The 21304-nt window shown below is 38.9% G+C and overlaps 1 protein-coding gene across 1 annotated transcript in view; it reads right to left on the bottom strand.

The window, feature by feature from the left end:
- kcnt1b (potassium sodium-activated channel subfamily T member 1b) overlaps window positions 1-21304 on the bottom strand; it is a 78513-nt gene that overhangs the window by 27489 nt on the left and 29720 nt on the right. The window contains exons 4-7 of the mRNA XM_083911803.1: window positions 3175-3254; window positions 1166-1268; window positions 380-428; window positions 118-177 (exon numbers count right to left, since the gene is read on the bottom strand). Coding sequence (XP_083767929.1) covers window positions 118-177; window positions 380-428; window positions 1166-1268; window positions 3175-3254 — 292 coding nt within the window. The remainder of the gene's footprint in view (window positions 1-117; window positions 178-379; window positions 429-1165; window positions 1269-3174; window positions 3255-21304) is intronic.

Below are 21304 nucleotides of genomic sequence, written 5' to 3'. Positions count from 1 at the left end.
CACTGAAATCTGTCGAATCCCAAGGGTGAACAAACAGCGCTGGACTTTGATCAGACAGCTGTAAGACATCAGCTTGGTTAAAGAGAGAAACTGTGCACTGTGGACCAAGTTCCTTACCTTGTAGCTGAGATATGTGATAAGCATGGTCTCCAAGAAACTGATTAAGGCCACGGTCACCTGAAGCAGAGGGTAGAGGGAGACTAAGAAACCAAGCAACTGCAAACTCATCTCTTCTGGCTAGTCAACCTTGACTGAACTACTGTGTTCTGTAACACGTTTATTCAATAAATGGTGCTGCTTTTGTGTCTTGCATTAACATTCAGTTCATGCAGTGGAATTTGGTTTATTTGCCCTTCCACTGGATGGTTATTAATCTCACCTGTATCTGCCATAAAGGATCCCTCCTGGTAACCCAGAAAATCAACAACCTGCCAAAAAACAGATGAAACTTATCCTTGCACTTTGGTGCACCTCCATATAACTACAACACAGATTTAAATTACATGCTATTTTGACTGAATCATACCAGTCGATTCCTGCGGAGTCTGTTGTATTGTTGTGCTGATTTATCGTGCTGCGGAGAAAGTACAAAGATCATGAATGTGTGTGTGAATGGGAGCGAAAACATACCCACTGGGATTCATTTCCATCAGTTGGTATGTTGCCACAAAGAACAAACCCAGAGGGTCTCTAAAACGCTGCTGGCAATGAGTACAATACAAAAAAATTGACTACTTCCACATGACTGCACAGAGGGAGAAACCTAAACACACAAAAATGAATAAAATCACTTCCTCAACTTTTTACCAGGCAATCTTAATCTTATCAAAACCACACAAATTGACTCAAATGTAGTCAATTAGAAAAAACCCTCAGATATATTCAAAGAGTTAAAAGCAACATTTGCATATAAATAAGTCTCTGCTCTCGACACATGGCAAGTTATCTGGTTGGTTTAGTAAATAATGAGAGGGAAAAAAATTATAAATGGCAATAAAAGTGATAAAAGCAGCATCTACAGAAATGTTTTTTGGACAGTAACATCCTTCTCTGAAGGAATAAATTTCACACAACTTTTATGAAGCATGAAATATGTTGACAAAAAGACCGCAGCAAATCCTATAATAAAAAGCAACAACTGACAACCGCCAAGTGTGACCCTCACCATGGGTTGTCATTGACCACGGGGTCATCCAGGGTCACTCTCAGTATGTAGAGGGCACAAGTGAGAATCTTCAGCGAAAAGTTGAATAGGCGGATTCTCAGGCCTGTGGATAGACAAACACACATTACTTGATTTGTAAGTGATGATCACTTGAAAGTGAGTTTGTTTAGGTCTCTGAATTTTAGAGAAACGTCAGAACTTGCAGATTCTGTGTCAACTGTTAATCATAACCATAACAAATCAATGTACCTATCCTAACTTAAGAAAGAAAAAGTGCATTAAACAAAGTATCCTAAACATCTTCAATCAATTCTTCTAACTTCTAATTACAGTTGAGCTGTCCTAACTTTCACTTTTCTAGCAGGTAGTGTTAGCTAGTTTGGTTAACTCATATGGCTGCTCTTTATTGCTTTTACACAACCAACTAACTCAGGGGCTTATGGCAGATGCTATCGATACATTGTGTTTGTTGATAAAACACAATCCTGCAGTTAGCTGTGCAACTGTGACATGCTTTGGAGAGGCCGACCCGGAAACATGTTGTTGACGGTTGTGGAGGAACTGACAAATGCATACAAAATTGATTAGTTCAGCGAGGTTAGAAAAGTAGAGCTGGTTGCTAGGTAACAGACATGAAAGTTGATTTGGATTTGGATTGAGTATTTAGGATTTCCTAACCTGATATAAGTGATGAAGGAAGAGAAGATTCCTTCAGGATTACTGATTCCTAAGGTGAGTTAGGATTTGCTTCTGCGATACCAGGCTTTTAATGCCTTTTATTTTTAGGTATAGCTGAAGGCTGACAGGGAATGGGGGAGACAGAAAGGGGTTGACATGCAGCAAAGAGCTGTAGGTGAGCTACTGTGTGCCCCTTACACTTTTTAACCATCTAATGTTCAGACCCTTCTGTGCTATGACCACCTCTGTCATTGTGAGTCCAATGCTCATGACAGCTAAAGACAGATTTCTCCTCAGTAGAAAGTTGATACCGCTTCAACACCAGTTGTTTAGGTAAATAAATGCCTTTAGTGAAAGGCCTAAAGAGGCTAAATCTGTCGAAGCCTTGAAGCATGACTAATGTAGTTCTCTGCTGCTCTGGCACCCTGTCACAACGGATTTTCTCTGACACATAGCTTTCAAATCCTCCAAAAATAATACCACAGCAAGATAGATAACAGAGGGGAATGCAGAGAAAAAGAAAAGTGTGATAATACTGTTGATGGAATAACAATTTAATATGTTAGCGCTCACACGTACTGGTAAGCTCACACACACATATGCAGAACAGAAACAGAAAACTGCAGACATGCTACCTAGGCAGAGGGTGGTGCTAGTTGTATAATCCATTTCCAATGAGCCTCAGCAGCTCCCTAATCTCTCGTGAAATGACCTCTTCAGATGAAGCGGACATTGAAGTTAAAATGATCTGAAGCTGGATAAACAAAACAGCCGTGCAGTGGTATAGAGCAACGGACCCCTGCAGCCAAGTGTGACATTTTTATTAAATACATTTGTTTTATGTCAAAGACTGTGGTGGCTCATTGACAGTGACAAGTGGAGGGAAGGACAGCAGCCGAGGATATGTTAAACCGACATGTTCTACCCGAGACACAGAGTTCCCATAGTGTATATTTTTACAACTAGATGCAAATGAGTGGCTTCCAGACAAAATGCACCAAAACCGCTGAGCTGCACCGATGTCTATTTTAGAGATGTGGCATCCCCGGTCTTATCTCCTGTTGAGAAAAACACTGCAGCGCCGTTTCGTTTCTCAACAAATGAGCCGTACTCTGTCCTTGCTGGGCCACAGTGTAAATATACGGTGTGTTAAAATGAAGCAGCTACTGTAATAATGAAACCCTGTTGAGACACGAATTGGATATGACGGTAATTTCCAACATTATGCTTTTATTTGTTCATTAAGCTCTGAGCAAATCTAGCAGCAGAATGTCTCCACCATTATGGGAAAAGAGGAGAAAGGTGTGATGATCTCTGATGGCTGTACTTACTTGACCTTTGGTTTTTGATGAAGAAAAGCTTCAGCCTCTCCTTGAAGGTGTTTTCATTTACATAGAACTCCACCTGCACCCTGTTGGGAGCAGTGACACCATGTTAGCGTAAATATACACAGGTGAGCATGCACATGGCACCTCCTGTCAACATATACACACACTTAAATGACCAGACAATAGACCAAGCTGTTGTTTTTTTATGGTACAACATAATAATAATGACAAAGCAGTGGATTGCTTGTCGAAATCACAGTCAATTACAATAAATGTGACAATATTTTCCGATTATTGTAGTGTAATTACATATATGTAATTGTCTTTTCATTCAGGCTACAGATCAAGACAATACCAGTACTGATAGCAAAATGATATACTTGGTTTATGGAGAATAAACATGTTTCGCAACAAAACCCATTGTTAAGTCTCAATGCTTCGGTATCCACCCCTGAAAATAGTCCTCAAAACTTTGATGTTTATTCCTGTGTGGATAGCGCTTCCTAAAAATTACAGTGCGCACATCTTCAGCAAAACAATGACACGTTGTTTAATTTGGATCTTTTCACAGGTTTTTTTGACAATAACCAAAACATACGTCATCAACTTTGTAACAATCACACATACAAGAACTTTGCATGCGTGAAACTTGTGATTTGGACCAGAATATATCTAATCAAAGAACAAAATCAAAGACCTTTAATCTGATCGAGCATTCAATACCAACTTTCAATACATGACGTTTAAATACTTGACGCAAACAATATATTTCAGTCAATACACAAAAAGTATCAAGGTTTGATGCCCAGCATCTTGCATTTTGCATCCTGCTATTGCACAGCTATCTCTATCAAATCCTGGCAAATTAAAAAGAAAATAATAACTTAATTTAAAAAATGTTAATTGTTTGGGGAAGCTTTCCAGAAAAATCCACCTTTCTTTGTGGAAAGTCTCCCTCCTGACTAATTCCAATATCCTCCATTTACCGTCAGTCTTTATATACAGTTCTGCTTCACAGTGCAACACAATCAGCCACAAATACATGTGCGCTTGAATCTTAATGTACAGTACTGCTACTTGTTAAATTATATAGACTATTACATAAATGAAGGCCTATTCTCTCATACACTTACATTCTCTAAATTATGCACCAGTGACTCAAACGTATTCTGTAAAGACACGACACATATGGAGTATAAGGTGAGGTAAGGTTTTTTTTAATTGCTCTACTGAGTTATTAATCCAGTTAATCACTTTGTGCATTTAATAGGCAACCAGGCGGTTTAAATACTTTTTATTCACACACTAACCACCCCGCCATAACCTGAAATGGTCTGTATCTCCTGTGCCAAGACAATTTTCTTCACAAACAAGTGAAAACATTGAACAGACAGTCAGGTTTATATTGAGCATTAACCAAAAAGTGTCCATTAATAATTGACAATTTTCTCTCATTAAAAACAACACTATTTGAAATCAAAGAGCCTGTTGTCTCACTTGTGTCAAATACAATTGCAAATCTGAAGCTATTAACAGTATGGGCAGTCATAATGGACTTTAATAGGCTTGGGGGCTTGACCAAACGACCGCTTAAGCACAAATGATGATGTAGCTACTGTAGGTTAGATGAATGCAGGTTTTCAAACAGGCCTATTAACAGCCCCTGTAATACAGAGAGCTTGTTGCCACTAATGAGCATGGAGGGGAAGTAATAATGGTCTTGCGGTTCCAGAAGGGACCCAAAGAGCCTTCTACCTTGTCTGACAAGATGAGTACAGGGTGCAAAAGGACAAGAGAGGAGAGAGCAGGAGGGCAATTACAGCAGCTCAGTCCCACGAGAGCTATGTATGTGTAGATAAAGAGAGTAGGTGGAAGAAAGAACATGAGATATGCACCAATTTTCTGGCTTTATCACCATGGAGACAGCTTCCGAGGAAGGAAACGTTCGCTGACGTTTCTGTGTGTTATATGTGTCTCCAGCATAAAGAATTAGCCGTAGCTACACACATACACACACTGACATCTTCTTGCCTATAGGCACCACACCACACACTCCCATCCCCATGACTCCTTCCTATCCAGACACACAGCCATTTCTAAACCACATAAACCAAGTGTTCCGATTGCTCTATCACCCCTGAAGCAGTAAAACAGTCATAAAGGCTCATGGTGGCGAATCAGGCAATCGATAATGTGTGTTGTCTCCAATGACACAGCTGTCAGAACAGACATGGACAACAGCTAGACAGGCCTCTGGTTTACCCAGCTTGTCAAGAGGCACCTGCAATTAGACTTCATACAGGAAATGTGAACACAGCTAAACCTTAAATGTGGCTCTAAAATAAACTTGCTGTCACAATTGTTATTGTGTTATTTTACTTAAGAATTGTGTTGACATTGGCTTGACAACAAACAAAAGCCTACCAAACCTATCCCCTCTTTGTATTATATTTTAAATGCTTATCTGAACATAAGGTGAGACACCTGGAGTACAGTCACATTTGATTTCAAATGATTATGAGGTTAATGGCTGACCTTTACCCTGGATGAACCGTGTAGTGCTGCAATTGTAGCATTTTTATTGCTTTAGCTCCTTTGCTTTTGTGGTTTGTTTAAGATAATTCAAATAGGAGGGGCTATAAATTAAAATGGCTATGATTCCTACACTTATGGATATGAACACCAAAGTCTGTAGGGCTGCCCCCTCTTATGGGATGTTTTGGTCTTAGTCGACTAAGATGTCTTTAGGTTATAATGCTTTTTTCATCCTGAAAAAACGTATGAGCACATATATTGTAAACACAAGACTTAAAGTGATACTTTTGCCTCCTTTATGGAGAAACTCAGTTTTACAGATCTGTCAACTAAGAATGTCTTTAATTATGGACAGCCTTAGTAGTCCACATTATAATGCCATTGTCATTTGAATTCAAATTTTCCAAGTGCCAAGAACCAAAAAACTAAACTGTGTCCCTATCAGTGTTAGTATTTTTTTGTTATTGACCCTTTACTTTTATTTCAGTTCTCACAATAAACAAGCATAGCACCTTTTGTCATGTTTCTAAGTAGCTTGGAGGCTACAAATAGCACTTCTTCCACACATGAATGCCAGTTACTGCAGCTCCACAGCAATACCTTTTAAGTACTTGTGCTTTTTTCTTTGGCATCTCTGAAGTCTGCAAACCACCAATCTATGGAAATTAGCCAGACTTGGCATATATAAACACGAGCAGTGTGAATATCCAAGACGCTGATCTACAAAGGGCTGGTACTTCTTAACCTTAGGAAGAGACACTACCTTTACTTCTCTAAAGTTTAAAGATGGCAGGCAAAGCATACAGTAAGCCAGGGATGTTTGCACATAGTAACAACCTCCTTAACTAACACCTGTACATGGTATGTAGAGCCGTAAGCATATAACAGCCATTCAGAATATGTGACAGCGTAACAAGTAAATGATCACAATGACAGTGCTGAGGAACAAACCTGAGAGAAAGAGGCTGGTGTTAAAGGGGCACACAGAAAGATTGAGTCTGGTGGAAACATCCTGTGATCAAGCTTACAGTGTTAAAGTGACACACAAATACACAAAGTGCACCATGACCATCGTCAGTGATTGGATTAAAATGTAATGTAAAATGCATCCTTGCATGAAACACACAGTGACATTTTTTTTGTAGACTCAGTACATAAACATCAAAGAGATTGATGACCTCCGGAAGATTTGGCTGAAAGAACAGAGCCTGCATTAATTCTAGTGATGGGAAAAAAAACATATATTGTTGAACAGATGCTCTGTGCCATATGGAATAATTGTCAGAGTGCTAGGGCCAAGCATAGGTGAACAGCAGGATATCATCAGTTAGCCCTATAATGCAACATAACCTGGGGCTAAAATGATCATGGGAACTCTGGGAGGAAGTTGCAACAAATCAAACCTGAGATGGTGACTTTGATAAAGGAACAATCATTTACCATAGATCTTGTATTAGCAATCATCAGCCCAGTTATCTGACCAGTCAGAGTTAAACGGCACATTGTATCACGGTTTACCATAAGATCCAGGGTTTGGGGCACAAAATCCGCGCACATACTGTTTACAAGAGAAAATGCAGAATCACGGCCTGAATATAGGTTTAAATAGAAAATAAAAAACATCCCATGCTCCACCCTCAGACATGTGCCCAATATAAAACCTGCATGGATTCTAAAAATATCACACTTGGTTCTGAATATTCAAAGGCTGTTCCTTCGAGCTGCATCTAAGACTTCCCATGGTGAAGGTACTTGTTCAATAGCTTTATTATTATTACAGTGTAAAAATGGTTGAATGTGATTCATGCAAGACATGGGCTATTGCAACTGTGAAAGTACATTTTTAAATGGATACTGAATACAGGAATCTCAAGAGGGAAATGTAACAGTTTCTGCTATAATCAGCTACAGGGAGGTTAATCACCTCAATTGGAACTGGGTGTGTGCTGTGAAGATCAATTTGAAAGAGCAGGCATATATAATTACTGCTCCCTGAAGACAGCAAGGGAGACGGGCTACACAAGCAGCAGATATATAGCCAGCTTTCATATAGCTAGCTGGCCTTTGAATACGTTTTTAATGCTTTGATGACTTTCTGTTTTGCCTGAAGCCCGTCCCCTTTCCTTAGGAAAAATTATTTATGACACATTCAGGTTGCTTTGTGTTTAAGTGTCTTTGGAGCTTTGATGGTTTTAATGCCTTATTTGGCAGGATTTCACCATATTCAGCTAACTGTGCTTTCATCTCAGCATCAGTGCCTGTCATTATGAATCCAATTTTAATATATTCAGGGTTTCCTCAGCACATGCTTTGGAGGTTTTACTAGTGCAGGGTTGTCTCCCACATGACTTTTTCGTTTCAAAAACCAATCCAATTTGCGTCAGTGCATCTGAGGGAACATTAGCTAGCCAACAGTGGCAACATGTTTGTCTCTACCTGGCGATGTGTTGTGACTGAAGTGATGACATAACTGGGCATAATTAATCTAACCATTTGACAGTGCCTCTCACTAGATTGTTTCTACGGATACTGTTCCACTCACTCTGTAAGCTGCTGTATACAGTTTTAGCATGGGACTTGTGCAGTGTTCTAGCCATTCTGTATGTGCACATGATGTGTTCAAGGACCGTGAAAACCCTGAAGCATTTTGTTCCAAACCAAGTGCTAGTGTAAGTGCACAGCAGCAGAATTTATAATAGTCTAGTCTTGAATCAGCACGTCAAAGATGCTGATTCAAGGCAGTTGTCACGTGTCTTTCAAGGTCTGTCAAGGAGTTCTGGCAGAGATATGTAGTATTAATAGAGAGTGCTGCTCACTTTATGGATGACTACATTTTATGAAGTGCAACAACAAATTGATCTTCTTGTTGACTGAATGGTGAAGAATGGTTAGATAACACACTAGACAGTAGGGATCGACCGAAATGTTTCTGATAGGGACAATTTTTTTTCCATCAGCCTTGGCCAATACGGACTGCCGATTTTCTTAAGCCAATATTTTTAGCCGATTCTACTTTTGCTCCCTCAAAAACCATTTATTTAACTTAAAAAAGGTGAGGTAGCAAATAAACAATAATTAACAAATATTAACAGCAGGTGAGGTAGAACAAGTAAAGGGGTGAGGCTAAAGTCCTCAAAGCAGCAGCCCAGGTTCGATTCCCACCTGTGGCCCTTTGCTGCATGTCACCCCCTCTCTCTCCCCGTTTCCTGTCACTTTCAATTAAAGGCATGAAAACGGCAAAAAATTATCTTAAAAAAAAAAGAATAATAACTAGTTCAGCTTCACTGGCTGTTTTAGTTCACATGTTATGTGACTGCAGGTGAAACCCCGTTTCCTGATTTTGCTGCTTCACAATAAAAGCATTTGAATAATAAAACAACAAGGGTCTTTTATTGTGTAAAATGTATAGGAAAAAAACGTGTTTATCCATTTCTAAGACATTCCGACTTGTCAATATCAACAGCTGACATTACAGTGAAATTACAGGAATATCTGGCGTTGGTCAGGGTTCGGAATGAAGACATTAGTTAAGGTGGCAGGCGTGTGTTGCTTAGGTGGCTGCCTAAAAGTGCTGCGGGAAACCCACAGACTTCATAAAAAAATGGACGTAGCCTCTCCGCAGGGGCCCGTTCTTGAAATACATAGAGACACAATGTCAGCAGTTTTATAGACGAGGCATTCGGCATTCAAGTTTACATTTGGACACACAAACTAGCTTAGCTATAGTTTCAAGCAAAACACATACAGAGCATGCATTTGGCATTTGTGTTTCCACTTTCAGGCCGATAATATCAGCTGGCTGATGTATCGGTCGATCACTACTAGACAGTGCCCGAGAAAGGCAAATCCATTTGAAAAGAGACATTCTTCAAAAGCTCAGAGACAGTAACGGTCCATACCCAGAGTATGCTGTTGCTCTACACAAGTCGATCATACCAACTCTACACGATTGTTGGACAGTTCTGTGAAAGAATCTGAATTTCTATGCCATATCCAAATCAAATTAAGCACTGTAAAAAGTACTTAGATCTCAAGGCCTGCACATATGAGGCTGTCAGACAGAACAAAAGCATCTTTGGGTTCTGCTTACTAAGCAAGATTTAGTTAGATTTACTCTGTCTGAGAAATGGAATGAGATTAGATCAAATCAAGAAGCTTTAAAACCCAAGTAGGTATTTTCTTGTACTGGAAAATGACAAAGCATATTTGCCTGATATCAGACAGAATTGTCAAATAGTTACATTCAGTTCCCATTGGTGAAGGTGGCAAATTTAAAGGTCTTGAGTAAATGATGATGGCAGCAACTCTCATTTGAACGTGGAAATTGTTTCATAACCAAATTAAAATGCAGTAATAGTCAATTTAAAGATTTTGTTAAGAAACTAACTACAAATATTACAATAAATGCATGATAAAGTTGTGTATATCCGATTGACAAAGGCAGAAATAAACCTTTATCAGCGTGTTATGCTGAAAATGTCAACAAAATGAACAAGACGGACAAGAAAGATGCTACATAGGAATAATGTTGTGTTATTCGGATGCTTTAGGAAAAAAATTCATTCCAACTTTCTCTGTAGAGGAACATGACCAACTAGTTTGCCAAACAAAAAGAGACTTTAACATTTGATCGTGATCTAGTTTGTAACCTCCATAAGGGAGCACCACTTATCTGTGAAATGGTCTAAACTGCTCAATTGACGGTACTTTTCAATGAACTGCCGAGAAAATGGTTCTTCTCTTTTCACATGGTATGACAGTGAGAAGAAGTGAAGAAATCTGTACAAATACTATGAAGACAGCAATGATAGCATTCTATTTGAAAAGACAAGGTCAAGGTCATGTAGTGTCAAATAAAGCCTTCAGAAATGAAAGCAACATTTATTTCCCACTGTAAGCGAAATAAATCAATCTTTAGATACCTTTCAGTTTTCACTATAGTACAGGTCATATTCCATTCTGATGCTGAATGCATCCCAGAAAGCATTTTGTTAGAAAACCTGCTACCGAGTGTAGCTACTCGGAAATGTCTTTATTAGAGGAACTAGCTGAGACGGTTCGATTACTACTAAGAGAGCTCCAAGATGAAATTCTGGATTTTATAATGTGCTGTTGCTTAACATGCACAGCATCTGTTGCTCTTTGATTCTGATGAACTGATACATTAACAGACATTGTGGTTTCCATAATGTGCAATGATGAACGTGCTCTGGAACAATCTGAAACTGAAACTCGACATTTCCTGTGATGTTATAGCAGAGCTTTAACTTGTTTTTTGCAACCACAGGAAGTACTTCAATGTCATATCAGGTATATTGTGCTCGGGTTGGGTAATGTTAGCTGAATATGTGTTTGTCAGTGTCTGTGAACTTTAACAAGATAGCACAAAATGCATTATACTCTGTCAGCCTGCAATTCCACAAATAGGATCACTACAAAACATGATAAGAGTGATGAAGGCAATTTTTGCATGTCAGCACATGCTTAAACTGTAGCTCTCGACTTAGCACATCCCCCAGGATCACAATTCACTTTTCAAAAGTAGCACAGCCCAAGCAAACACTACACTCTGCTGTAGGCCGGCTACTGACATGCAGAACTGCCAACATGTATTGAATACATCAAGAGGGGCATGTTTGCTTGATTAACAGATGTCTCAGCCTATCACAGTCAGCCGTTGTTGTTTTTCTTGCATTAGCTCAATACACAACTGGGATTTTGTGGCTTCATTAGCAGCCAAGATCACTGTATGCCCGGAATCCAAACGTTTAAAATGTCCTTTGAGAAAGGAAGAGATGCCTTATTGTTCCTACCCGATGGCTAGACCCATTGCACTTGCACACTTGTAAGCCTGGCAGGTCCATTTTGTCCAGAGCACCTAGGGCCTTCCCAATTTCTCAGGCAACAAATCAAGTAACACAGACCTAATTGGCAGCAGTGGACCACCAATAAGATGAAACACACATTAGCCACATAGTTAACTAAAACATTCTGAATTTTAATCATTAGGTGCACAAACAAAAAAATAGCTTTCCACTGTCATCGATGATGTGGCCATGCTTTGCCCTTTCTACCACCACATCTCGGTTGCTTGGATGAAGTAAAGTCCTGATACTCTTATAAACTTTTGTAAGATCATTGACTCAGCAGCATGCACAGTACACAGTGAGTACAGCACATACATTTGATATTTCCTATCCCATCCCCTATTTCACCAATATAACCAGCAGATTCTAGTTTGTCTGGAGACTCTCCTCACTAACAATGCTTGTAATGCTTTAAGCCAAGATCTTACATTGACACTAGTGACAGAGTGAAGATGGGTGTGCACATTCAGTCAAGGGAAGGATAATACACCTGAATAACACACACAAGCTGCCTTTTCACCATTTATTGTGGTGTGATCGAATGTGACAAAAATCTGCATTGAGCTAAATGTTTCCTTTGAGTCTTTGCCACAACAATTGTTGAAAAGGTAGCGATAAATGAATGTTTTTTTTCTCAGCATTCTACACCATTACTACAACAGTCATTGCAACCTTAACAGATAACATTTAATGATAATATTACCTCCAAGGCATTATGTCCACATCCAGTCTATGCAAAATCCAAACTGAACACTGCTACGTATGTACTTTGGTGAACGCAAATCAGTCCTGTGTACAGTTACCATTGCAGTCACAATCCATGCCATGCAAGCATGATGCTGCCAGGGACTTACTGGGCATTGGTTGAGTCCATACTGTACTCCTCTTGATACCTGGACGCAGCACATATGGACACAGATAGGCATAGGTTAGGAGTGAGTGGGGTTGAGAAAGCAGGAAAGGGAAGGAAAGAGCAAGGAAAGGATACCACTAAGGATGCAACTGCAATTTATGTGCATTCACTTGCATCTTGTGAGTCAGAATGGAACCATTTTATAACCTCGTAGAAGAATCTGAACAGAGTTTGTGCAGCAAGATGGGATCAGATAGGATCTGATACCATGTCAGTTCCTTGATATCAGATTAAAGTTGTATATAAATACCAGAATTTTAAACTTCAGTACATTACTGGTATAACAAAACAATACACGATGCTGCACACAGTGCTGGTATGGAAAATGTCACTTCTAGATGGCAGAAGGGTACTTTACAACAACAGTTTATGTTTCTCCGAGGTGCACCTGAATGCATTGTGAAGTCCCGTCCGAGTCCACGTGCTTTACTGTTTGTTGTTTGTTTACATAACTCATGGGGAAGGCAAAATGTTGCCACAACAGTGACTTCAGAGAAGCTGGTTTCTCTGTCATCTCTTACTCCGACAGTACAGCTGCAGTCTGATGAGCTAATGTTAGCTGCAGGCTACTCGCCAAACAACAGTGATATTTTCGTAATGAAGAAAGCTAATTTTTCCATGTGCTTCTGTTGAGACAAAAATGAATGTCCCAGTCGTCTGTTTCTATCATAAAGTTTCATAAGAAACGACAAATGAATGAGATAGAGGCAAATCAAAAAGAATGTTTATTTCCCTGTTAATCCTCAACAGAGCACATGCAAGGCAAACACTTCACATTAAGTTAATCAAAAACAATGCTTCAGCTGACTTAAGAACAGAGGGGACACTTAATGCAAACCACAGGGGATAAGTGGAGACACACACTTGTGGTCAAGTTGAGTTGAACACGGAGAAAAAGAAGAGTGCATCACTTTCCCTTAGTGTTGCACTCTTCTTTTTCATACACAGACATTGATTTTAATGACTAACACATGGACAAGGGGTCAAAGGTTAAATTGATATTGATGAAATATGATTTAATGCAGAACAAATTTACTTTTTTTTTATCGCTACGACTTCCTTTGGAAACGAATTAATGAGGAGGATTGAATTGTAGTATTTTATGTACAGTGTAGTATAGTTGTTTTTTGTTAACTGTGCACACATTCATTTTCTAACGTTCTTGCCATTTAAAAACACATGTACATATACTGTAAGTTGAGTGAGTAAGATGCTTCAAGGTCCAGTCCAAAGCACATCTAAAAATATGACTTTCAGCAGAAGTGGATGGATAAAAATATAATATAGGTCGATGTTCCTTTGCAGCTTGTAAGTGATCAAAGCCTGTCTGCTGGTCAAAAGTGTAAAGAAGAAAAGCTGAAGGAATCCCTGTTGTAAATAAGGTCATTATCTGGTAGTTCAGGCTGTTCAGTTAGAAAGTTTTTCCGCAAAACAAGGCACGTCATCATCGCCTTTTAAAAACTACTAATGGGATATCCATTAAACCCAGGAAGTAGTAGAGCACAAGAGAGAACCTGTACCATTCCAATAATGAATCAAGAACCTTTTGCCATCTCAACCACAGGACACAGTCAATTATTACAGTCCCCAGGAACCAATGAAATAGTCAGCTGTGGGATTTCACGACAGTGCAATAGCTTCTGGTGGGATTTTGAGAAAATACTATTGTCCACAGTGTTCATTCAGCTGCAACTTTGTACATAGTTACGTTCATAAAAGTAAAGAAGTTCAAAAGCAAATCTTAGGAAAACAATCATTACCTGAAACGAGTCATTCACATGTGGTTCTTGTCTGTAAGTGACGAATGGATGAACTGACAATCATTTCTATGGAGGTTTTAGCTATCAATCATATTGCATTTAAGAGTTTTACATTTTTTAAAGCTTGAAAGATTCAATTCAAGATGCAATCAATTCCACTTAATCTTAGACATTAAGTGCATATGAGAAAGAGGTTTTAGAAAAGGTGGATTGCCAGGCATTTTAGAATTTTTCTATTAACAGCAAAATTCAACTGCATTGAAGGATATCCAACACACTGATGCAACATATGAACATATGTGGCAAAACACTTGTTTTCCTGCTATTTAACTGGTTCAATTTACAGTTTTCATAATAATAAACTGAGTTCAGAAGTAAAAGAGCAATCTTCGCTTATCACAGATACTGTACATCACAAGAGCAAGATCAATCCCTCTGCTGTGAACTCACTGTCCATTTGGTGGCTATTTGACCACATTTTAATGAGCAATAAAGATGCTATCTGGCTTCTAAAAGCTTTAGCCCTATACGCTGAGACAAACAGAGACTCCATGTGCCTCCATTAGCTTACAACCAATAGGCTCAATACACTGACTCTATTCCCTTTTCAGTTTCTTCATCATGAACCAAAGAAATGAAAGAATCCCAACATGAATGCAGTTAGCATCATGATGCCCTTCATGTCTTTCCCGATAAAAATGCATACAACAAAGAAGCTAATAGATTCTCACCTCTTAACAGCAGATCTGGAATCACAAGTATGAGCTGAGCTACTGAGACAACAAGGACAAAATGACCTGCACTTTCAAAGTATGCATTCATTTACACTCACTGAAAACTGCCTCAAGGACTGACTGATGTAAAGTGGGAGGGCCTTACACACATACACCATCTCTGCAGCACTTTCAAGGGCAAATGGGATTTGTAGTTTTCAATCTGTTTACCTGCATCAGGGAGCTTCCTCATATACTACAGTTCCAATAGTGTTTCTCACATGCCAGAGACAGCTCAAGTTCTCCTCTCCAAAAATATGACTAGTCAGTTCCAGTTACTTAACACCTGGTTAAGAAGGTAAACATATGTAGAAAACTAAAGTCCACCAAGGGTTGTAGTAAGGTGCTGATCACTGTAAGCAGACTTGAAACTCTAAGAAAGTATAGCACATTCTAACTTCATATTAATTAATCTTTTTTAAGATGACGTTTCAGCCGAAGAAAGAGAAATGCATATGGTGTGTGCTACACCTTTCCCTACTTTTAATAAGGAAATCTAACAGCAGTAATACGATCACCTAGAACAAGAACAAAAATACTACTACTGTAGATTAATTATTCTGGCCATAATCTATGTTATAGTACTGATTTGTGCATACTCTAGTAGACAAGAAAATCTCCAACACCTACTGTATGTACTCTATTATACCATTCTTACAGAAAGCACCTATTTCTGTCTGGCAAAACCTTATAACCTCAGTTCTAAATCCGTCTACAGGTATATGAAACTGCAAGTAACCATAGCGACAGTGCATTTGTAACTTTGCGCCCCTTTACAAGCTACAGTAACTCTTGCTTTAAAAGTGACCTGACCCGGTGTGGAAATGACTATGAGCACACTTTAAAAGGAAAAAATAGAATGACGTAAAAGTGACTGGAAAAATATGGATCATGATCTAAAATGAGATTTTATTTTTTGCCTATGCCATGGTACAAGTTTTATAGAATATAATGGACTTGGCAGATACAGCATCATCCTTTTTTTCATATAGCAGGACACCTCCTGCCCACTTTTTTGCCCTCATCTGTGTACAAATACCACAAATCTGTGTTTTTTACTTCTCTGCATTGAACATATCTCATTTTCTTCCATTTCTCAATAAAATTTCCAGAAATGTGGGGATGGATCCATTCCATCCATTTTAAGACCTTATCGCCACTTTGAACATGGATGTCTACCTATTCTGTCTATTTTAGTGGCTTGATTTAGGCTCCCTTCAGACATCATCGCAGCCATTTGACGCAATTAATATGTCTTTTTAAAATAATAGGCTCAACCAAATTGAACTGTTTTGTCTTTTCCACAGGTGAACTTCTTTGGTATTTTGCCTCACAGTTATTCCCAGAGACAGGCCTCAGACACAATTCCAACTCCTTATCCTCCAAACATTTCTATGAAAACTTGGCTTTCCCTGTACTCAACTATGTTATTTAACACCTGTGCATAGAGGGACCTTTGTGCACTGCAAACAGCAGTCAGTCAGTGGGTCAGTGAGTAGCAAGCACGCTAACGTTCGTCTTTTTCAGATGACATCAAATCTATTAAATTAACTACACAGAATCTTACTACGTGCCCACGCAATCGTTCTATTCATGCAAACTTTAAGCTACAATCTCTTTGGACAAATAAGCATATTGAAGCTAAGCTACAAAATGTAATACCTTGCAAAATGGGGATTGGCCTCTGGACACCGTTCCTCGCTTTCCTCACAAACTCAGATTACGAAAGTCTATGCTGGCACTACTCTGTACTTTGCATAGCCCCTGTAGTGAGCTTTTTCTAGACATCTAGAACTGACTGTTTTTTGTTTATTTGGCTCCCCTTTAGCTTCAGCTGTGGACTCGTAGCTTCGGACTCGTTGAGATTCGTAGCTTCGCTCGCATTATCCCACACTGTCACAATCTTCAGGCACTGTAATGGAGTTTCTGTTAACTAACACACTGAAGAAGCAGGACAAGGCAAGTAAGCCAATAGGTGTGATTAATGGTTTGGCCGCACACGCACGCACGCATAGACGTGCACACGCACACACACATACACACACACACACACACACACACACACACACACACACATACACACAGAGCTTTAATTAAAGAACCCTTGCATGCTTTTAGATGTACCTCCTGATATCTAATGTCGTTTTAAAGATTTTTTTTTATTTAGGGACATCCATAGCAACCACAGCACTCGTTATTTTCAAACTACAACTTTCAAGTCAACAGCTGAGAGACTTTGTTCTTATGAACAATAATGGCAGACAACATGTAATTTACCCGAGGGCCCACATTTAAACCCCTCATTGAACCTTGGATACTCAAATCAAAATGAGAGCATAATTATTCTGTGAAAGCAGAGCACTATAAATAAACATGAAGACAAAAGGGCTGAGGACAAATACTTTAGCACCCTGTGTAATAAATTGATTATAAAATGTACAAGCATTTAATTGAGCAGGGATGAATTCGAAGAACGTAAAAAAGTAATCAGGTGAAAAACTGAAAAAATGCAAACATGTTTTTTAATGGCATATTATTCTGTGTTACTGTGAGAAAAGTGCCAATAATAACAGTGGGAAAACAAAAAGGTGTGAGTGAGTGGAGGAAGAGTGAACCCTGAATTAGACAAAAGTCAGCTTTGCATGGAAGAAATGTAAAATTAAGGGGGCAACAGTAGAAAGATCAAACACGTACAAATACCTAGGTGTTGTTTTTAATGATAAGTTGACATGGACTGACCATATTTCATCACTGTTGGTCCAACTGAGTCCAGACCTGTACTGTATGAGGAAGTTGCAGGCTTTTAATGTGAGTTCTGAGGTAATGAAAATGTTTGCTCCGTCTGTAATTGTTGTGGGATGGGGAGGGAGTCACCGAGAAGAACAGGATTGATAAATTGAATAAAAAGGGAGGAAAAAACGGCTGGGCTGACAATTAGGTTGGATAGAGTATACTATGATTGTTGGAGAAAATGACAACTAAGATTATACAAGACTCTGGTCACCCTCTCCATACTTGTCTGGGTAACAAGGTTATGGTTCACAGTGGTCGGCTAAGACCACCGGTGACACGCAATAAACGGTATGCTCTCTCTTTTATACGACAAGCTGTTAGGCAGCACAATGAGCACATTTAACGCACTTTTGTAAAACTTATCTAGGTGTATATATGTGTGTGTGTTTAAATGTTAACTTATTATCCTGTAATGTTGATCTATGTTAAGTTATTATATCAGTGCCTCTAACTGTAGGCGCAGATGCATATGCATTTTATCTATTCTCATCGATGTTCTTTTTATATGGGCACGACAGTGGCCATAAGCAATGTCATTTCCTTTGCATTTACTTTGAATTAACCTGAGTTAAAGGTTTTCATGAAATCTGTGGAAGCTCAACTTACAAAGAGAGAAATGTATGTAAAGTTTGAATGGAGTCAAGTTACAGTTTCCGCATCTTTTTCGTCAGTACTGATGGACACTTGCTTGATCCACTGGCTTATTGTCTAACCCTTGTCGAGCAATTAAAGCTTGGCTCCATATACTGCAAAGGGCCTTTGTTACATGATATCTCCCTCTGTGTCCTAGATTTTCCTGTTTAACTGTCAATTAAATGTAAAATGCATGAACAGGAAGCTAAAAAAAAAAGAATGATTTAATTCATCAATCCGTCCAAGCATCAATCCAACAGTGGACAACATGAATGGCAAATATCAAAGTCTTCTGGGTAGCTTTGACATTGAGGAGGTGTTGCCAATTGCACACAACTTCATAATAAAAAACAGAAAGTGCAAAAATGATTACAACTTGATAAAAAGCAGAAGTTCTTTAGACTGACAGACATGTACGCTCTGCAGGAAGCTCAATAGTGCTGAAACATCAGCAAATGGTACAGAGGCTTCTGTATGCTGCATATCAGTCAGTCAAAAGTCCTGCTTTTTATCAAGTCGCTACTCTGCTGGCCTATATCCAGTGAAGTACTCAAATCATCCGGTATAATATACTGGTGTAGCCTTAATCAGTATATGAGTAACAGCTTTCGTTGAGCTCTGAAATTTAGATTCATGGCAGTAAAACAGAACTAACAAAATGCCCATTTTCCAAACAGATTTTTCACGGAGATGCAATGTGGTGGCGAAGCTGGATGAAGCCAAAATAAATCTGCGTGTGCTTATCTGTTGCGACCACATCTTGTGTTTAAAAGATGGTCAATCCTTCTGTTCTGGATCCTCCAAATCTCATCAACTCTATTTACTGCTACAGTATTTAATACTGAATCCTATAAAGATAAAAGTCAAGGGGATGCCCAGGTGCTATAAATTATGCAGAAATAGATACATTCTTTACAAACTGTGTCGCACAATGGCACAGATTATTGATTTTCTCACTGCTCCCTCGACATCCTTTCATTCTTGAGCCAGCAGGACACAAATCCCACGCTGATCACATTTCACAACCAATAAAGCTATCTGATTCCTGACAACATTCTGTCAGTCAGCAAGGGTCAGACAGGGGCAGGGGAAATGAAATGTTGAAAAAGTTGTGTCATTTGTGAAAGAGTAAAGTAAAGCAACAGGAAGACCATTAAAGGAAAACATTAATCTATTTATTTAAGATACAGGAATGTGTTGCCAAGAGTGGCAGCCTAACCATTCTAAGTGGTTGACAGTGGTCCAACTCTGGTTGCCCAGGGCAACTGGCCAACCGATGCATTAGGTTTTATAGCCTCAGCCATTTGAGAATATTGTGTATAAGAGAGAGACTAGAGTTAACTTCATAAGAACCCCTTATCATAGAGTCTGGTGTTGCAATTCGCTCCGAGGAGCCTGATTCGACTGTCAAATCGTGCAAAATGTGAAAATGAAATGAAAATTAAACTACAGTTCTAAATATACCATCAGCTATTGTCAAAGAAAGAAAAGAAAACACGTTTATATTATAACAACAAATACTTTTAATAAGATGCTCCTATCAGAAATCACATCTCTCAGTAACCCTCTGCCCGACACGCGTGACTGCGCAGCGCTGGACTCATATGCCCCCGCAGCGCTGGACTCATGTGCCCCCGCTGCTGTCTACTTCATGTCCATGGCTCCCAACCCCGGATCAGAGCGTTTTTCATGAGCAAAACAAACAAAACAAAACTGACTTGACGATAAGTCGACTATAGGAAAGACGTGACGAATCAGATTCGACTATGAAAAGTTTTAATCGGGACACCCCTAGTATTGCAATATAGTCACTCATTAATATTGTTCGACTTCTCAAAAACCGGCTGGCTGCCAATCTCTTCTACTTTTCATAAGTCATGCTCGATACTGCTGTCTTTGTCAGCTTCATCATGATCATTTTAATTAATGTCAGTATCAATATTAAAGTCTTTTTTTTTTACAAAACATATAATGCAGAAAACTAGGCTTTGGTTGGTTTTGAAATAGCGTTATATTAATTTTTACTTAAATGGTCAGCGATTGACTGATATTTAACAAATAGTACTATGTAGCTATTTATTTTATTTTTATGTATTCTATATTTTCAATGTTCATTGAGAATTAATTGAAAACATAATACACTTTATATATATAATGTATCATAATATTATTGAATAGCATTTAAGTAATTTAATAAAGCATCCCTCTGATCTTTTACCATATAGGGCACCATATCGGTAATCTGTGAAGTCGTCCTGCCTTATAAAGCCCATATTGGTCGGGCTGTAATGATAATTCATGATTAAAAACATCAGGACATTTAGAAGAATGAAAAACATTTAAGAAGTGCCATCTTTTCCTACCTAAGGTGCTGGAGATGAAAGATATAGTGCAAATTGGGTGAAATCATGTATTGGTAAGAGCGCACAATTTCTTTCAGACTGTGCCATTAACATCACAACAATATATTTCCTAAAGAAGGTAATTATAAAACATAAATAAAGATAAATAGAGTGATGGTCATTAACCAGAGTCATCTCAAACTGTATGTAGACCGGACACATCTTTAAGGCCAATCCATCTGCATTCTCTGGGTGTGGGATAACACTGCCAACTCTGCAACACAACATGACATCCTTCTGGGTCTGTCGCCTAAAATATAGCAGCTACGCAAGAGATATTTTCCCCAGGGGAAAGCTTTGCAGAGGCTTCTGTCTGCTTCAGCTTACTGGAAGATTGTTTGGCGTCAGTTGACTATCAAACATTGAAAAGTGCTAATGAGTATTTGTGGTGGACATGCAACCCTGAAAATTTCTCAATGGGTCTCCATTATTGATGAGAAAGTATAGTGAGGGAGGG

Source organism: Echiichthys vipera (assembly GCF_963691815.1).
Source record: "Echiichthys vipera genome assembly, chromosome: 4".
Lineage (NCBI taxonomy): Eukaryota > Metazoa > Chordata > Actinopteri > Perciformes > Trachinidae > Echiichthys > Echiichthys vipera.
This window is presented reverse-complemented; position numbering and strand designations above follow the sequence as displayed.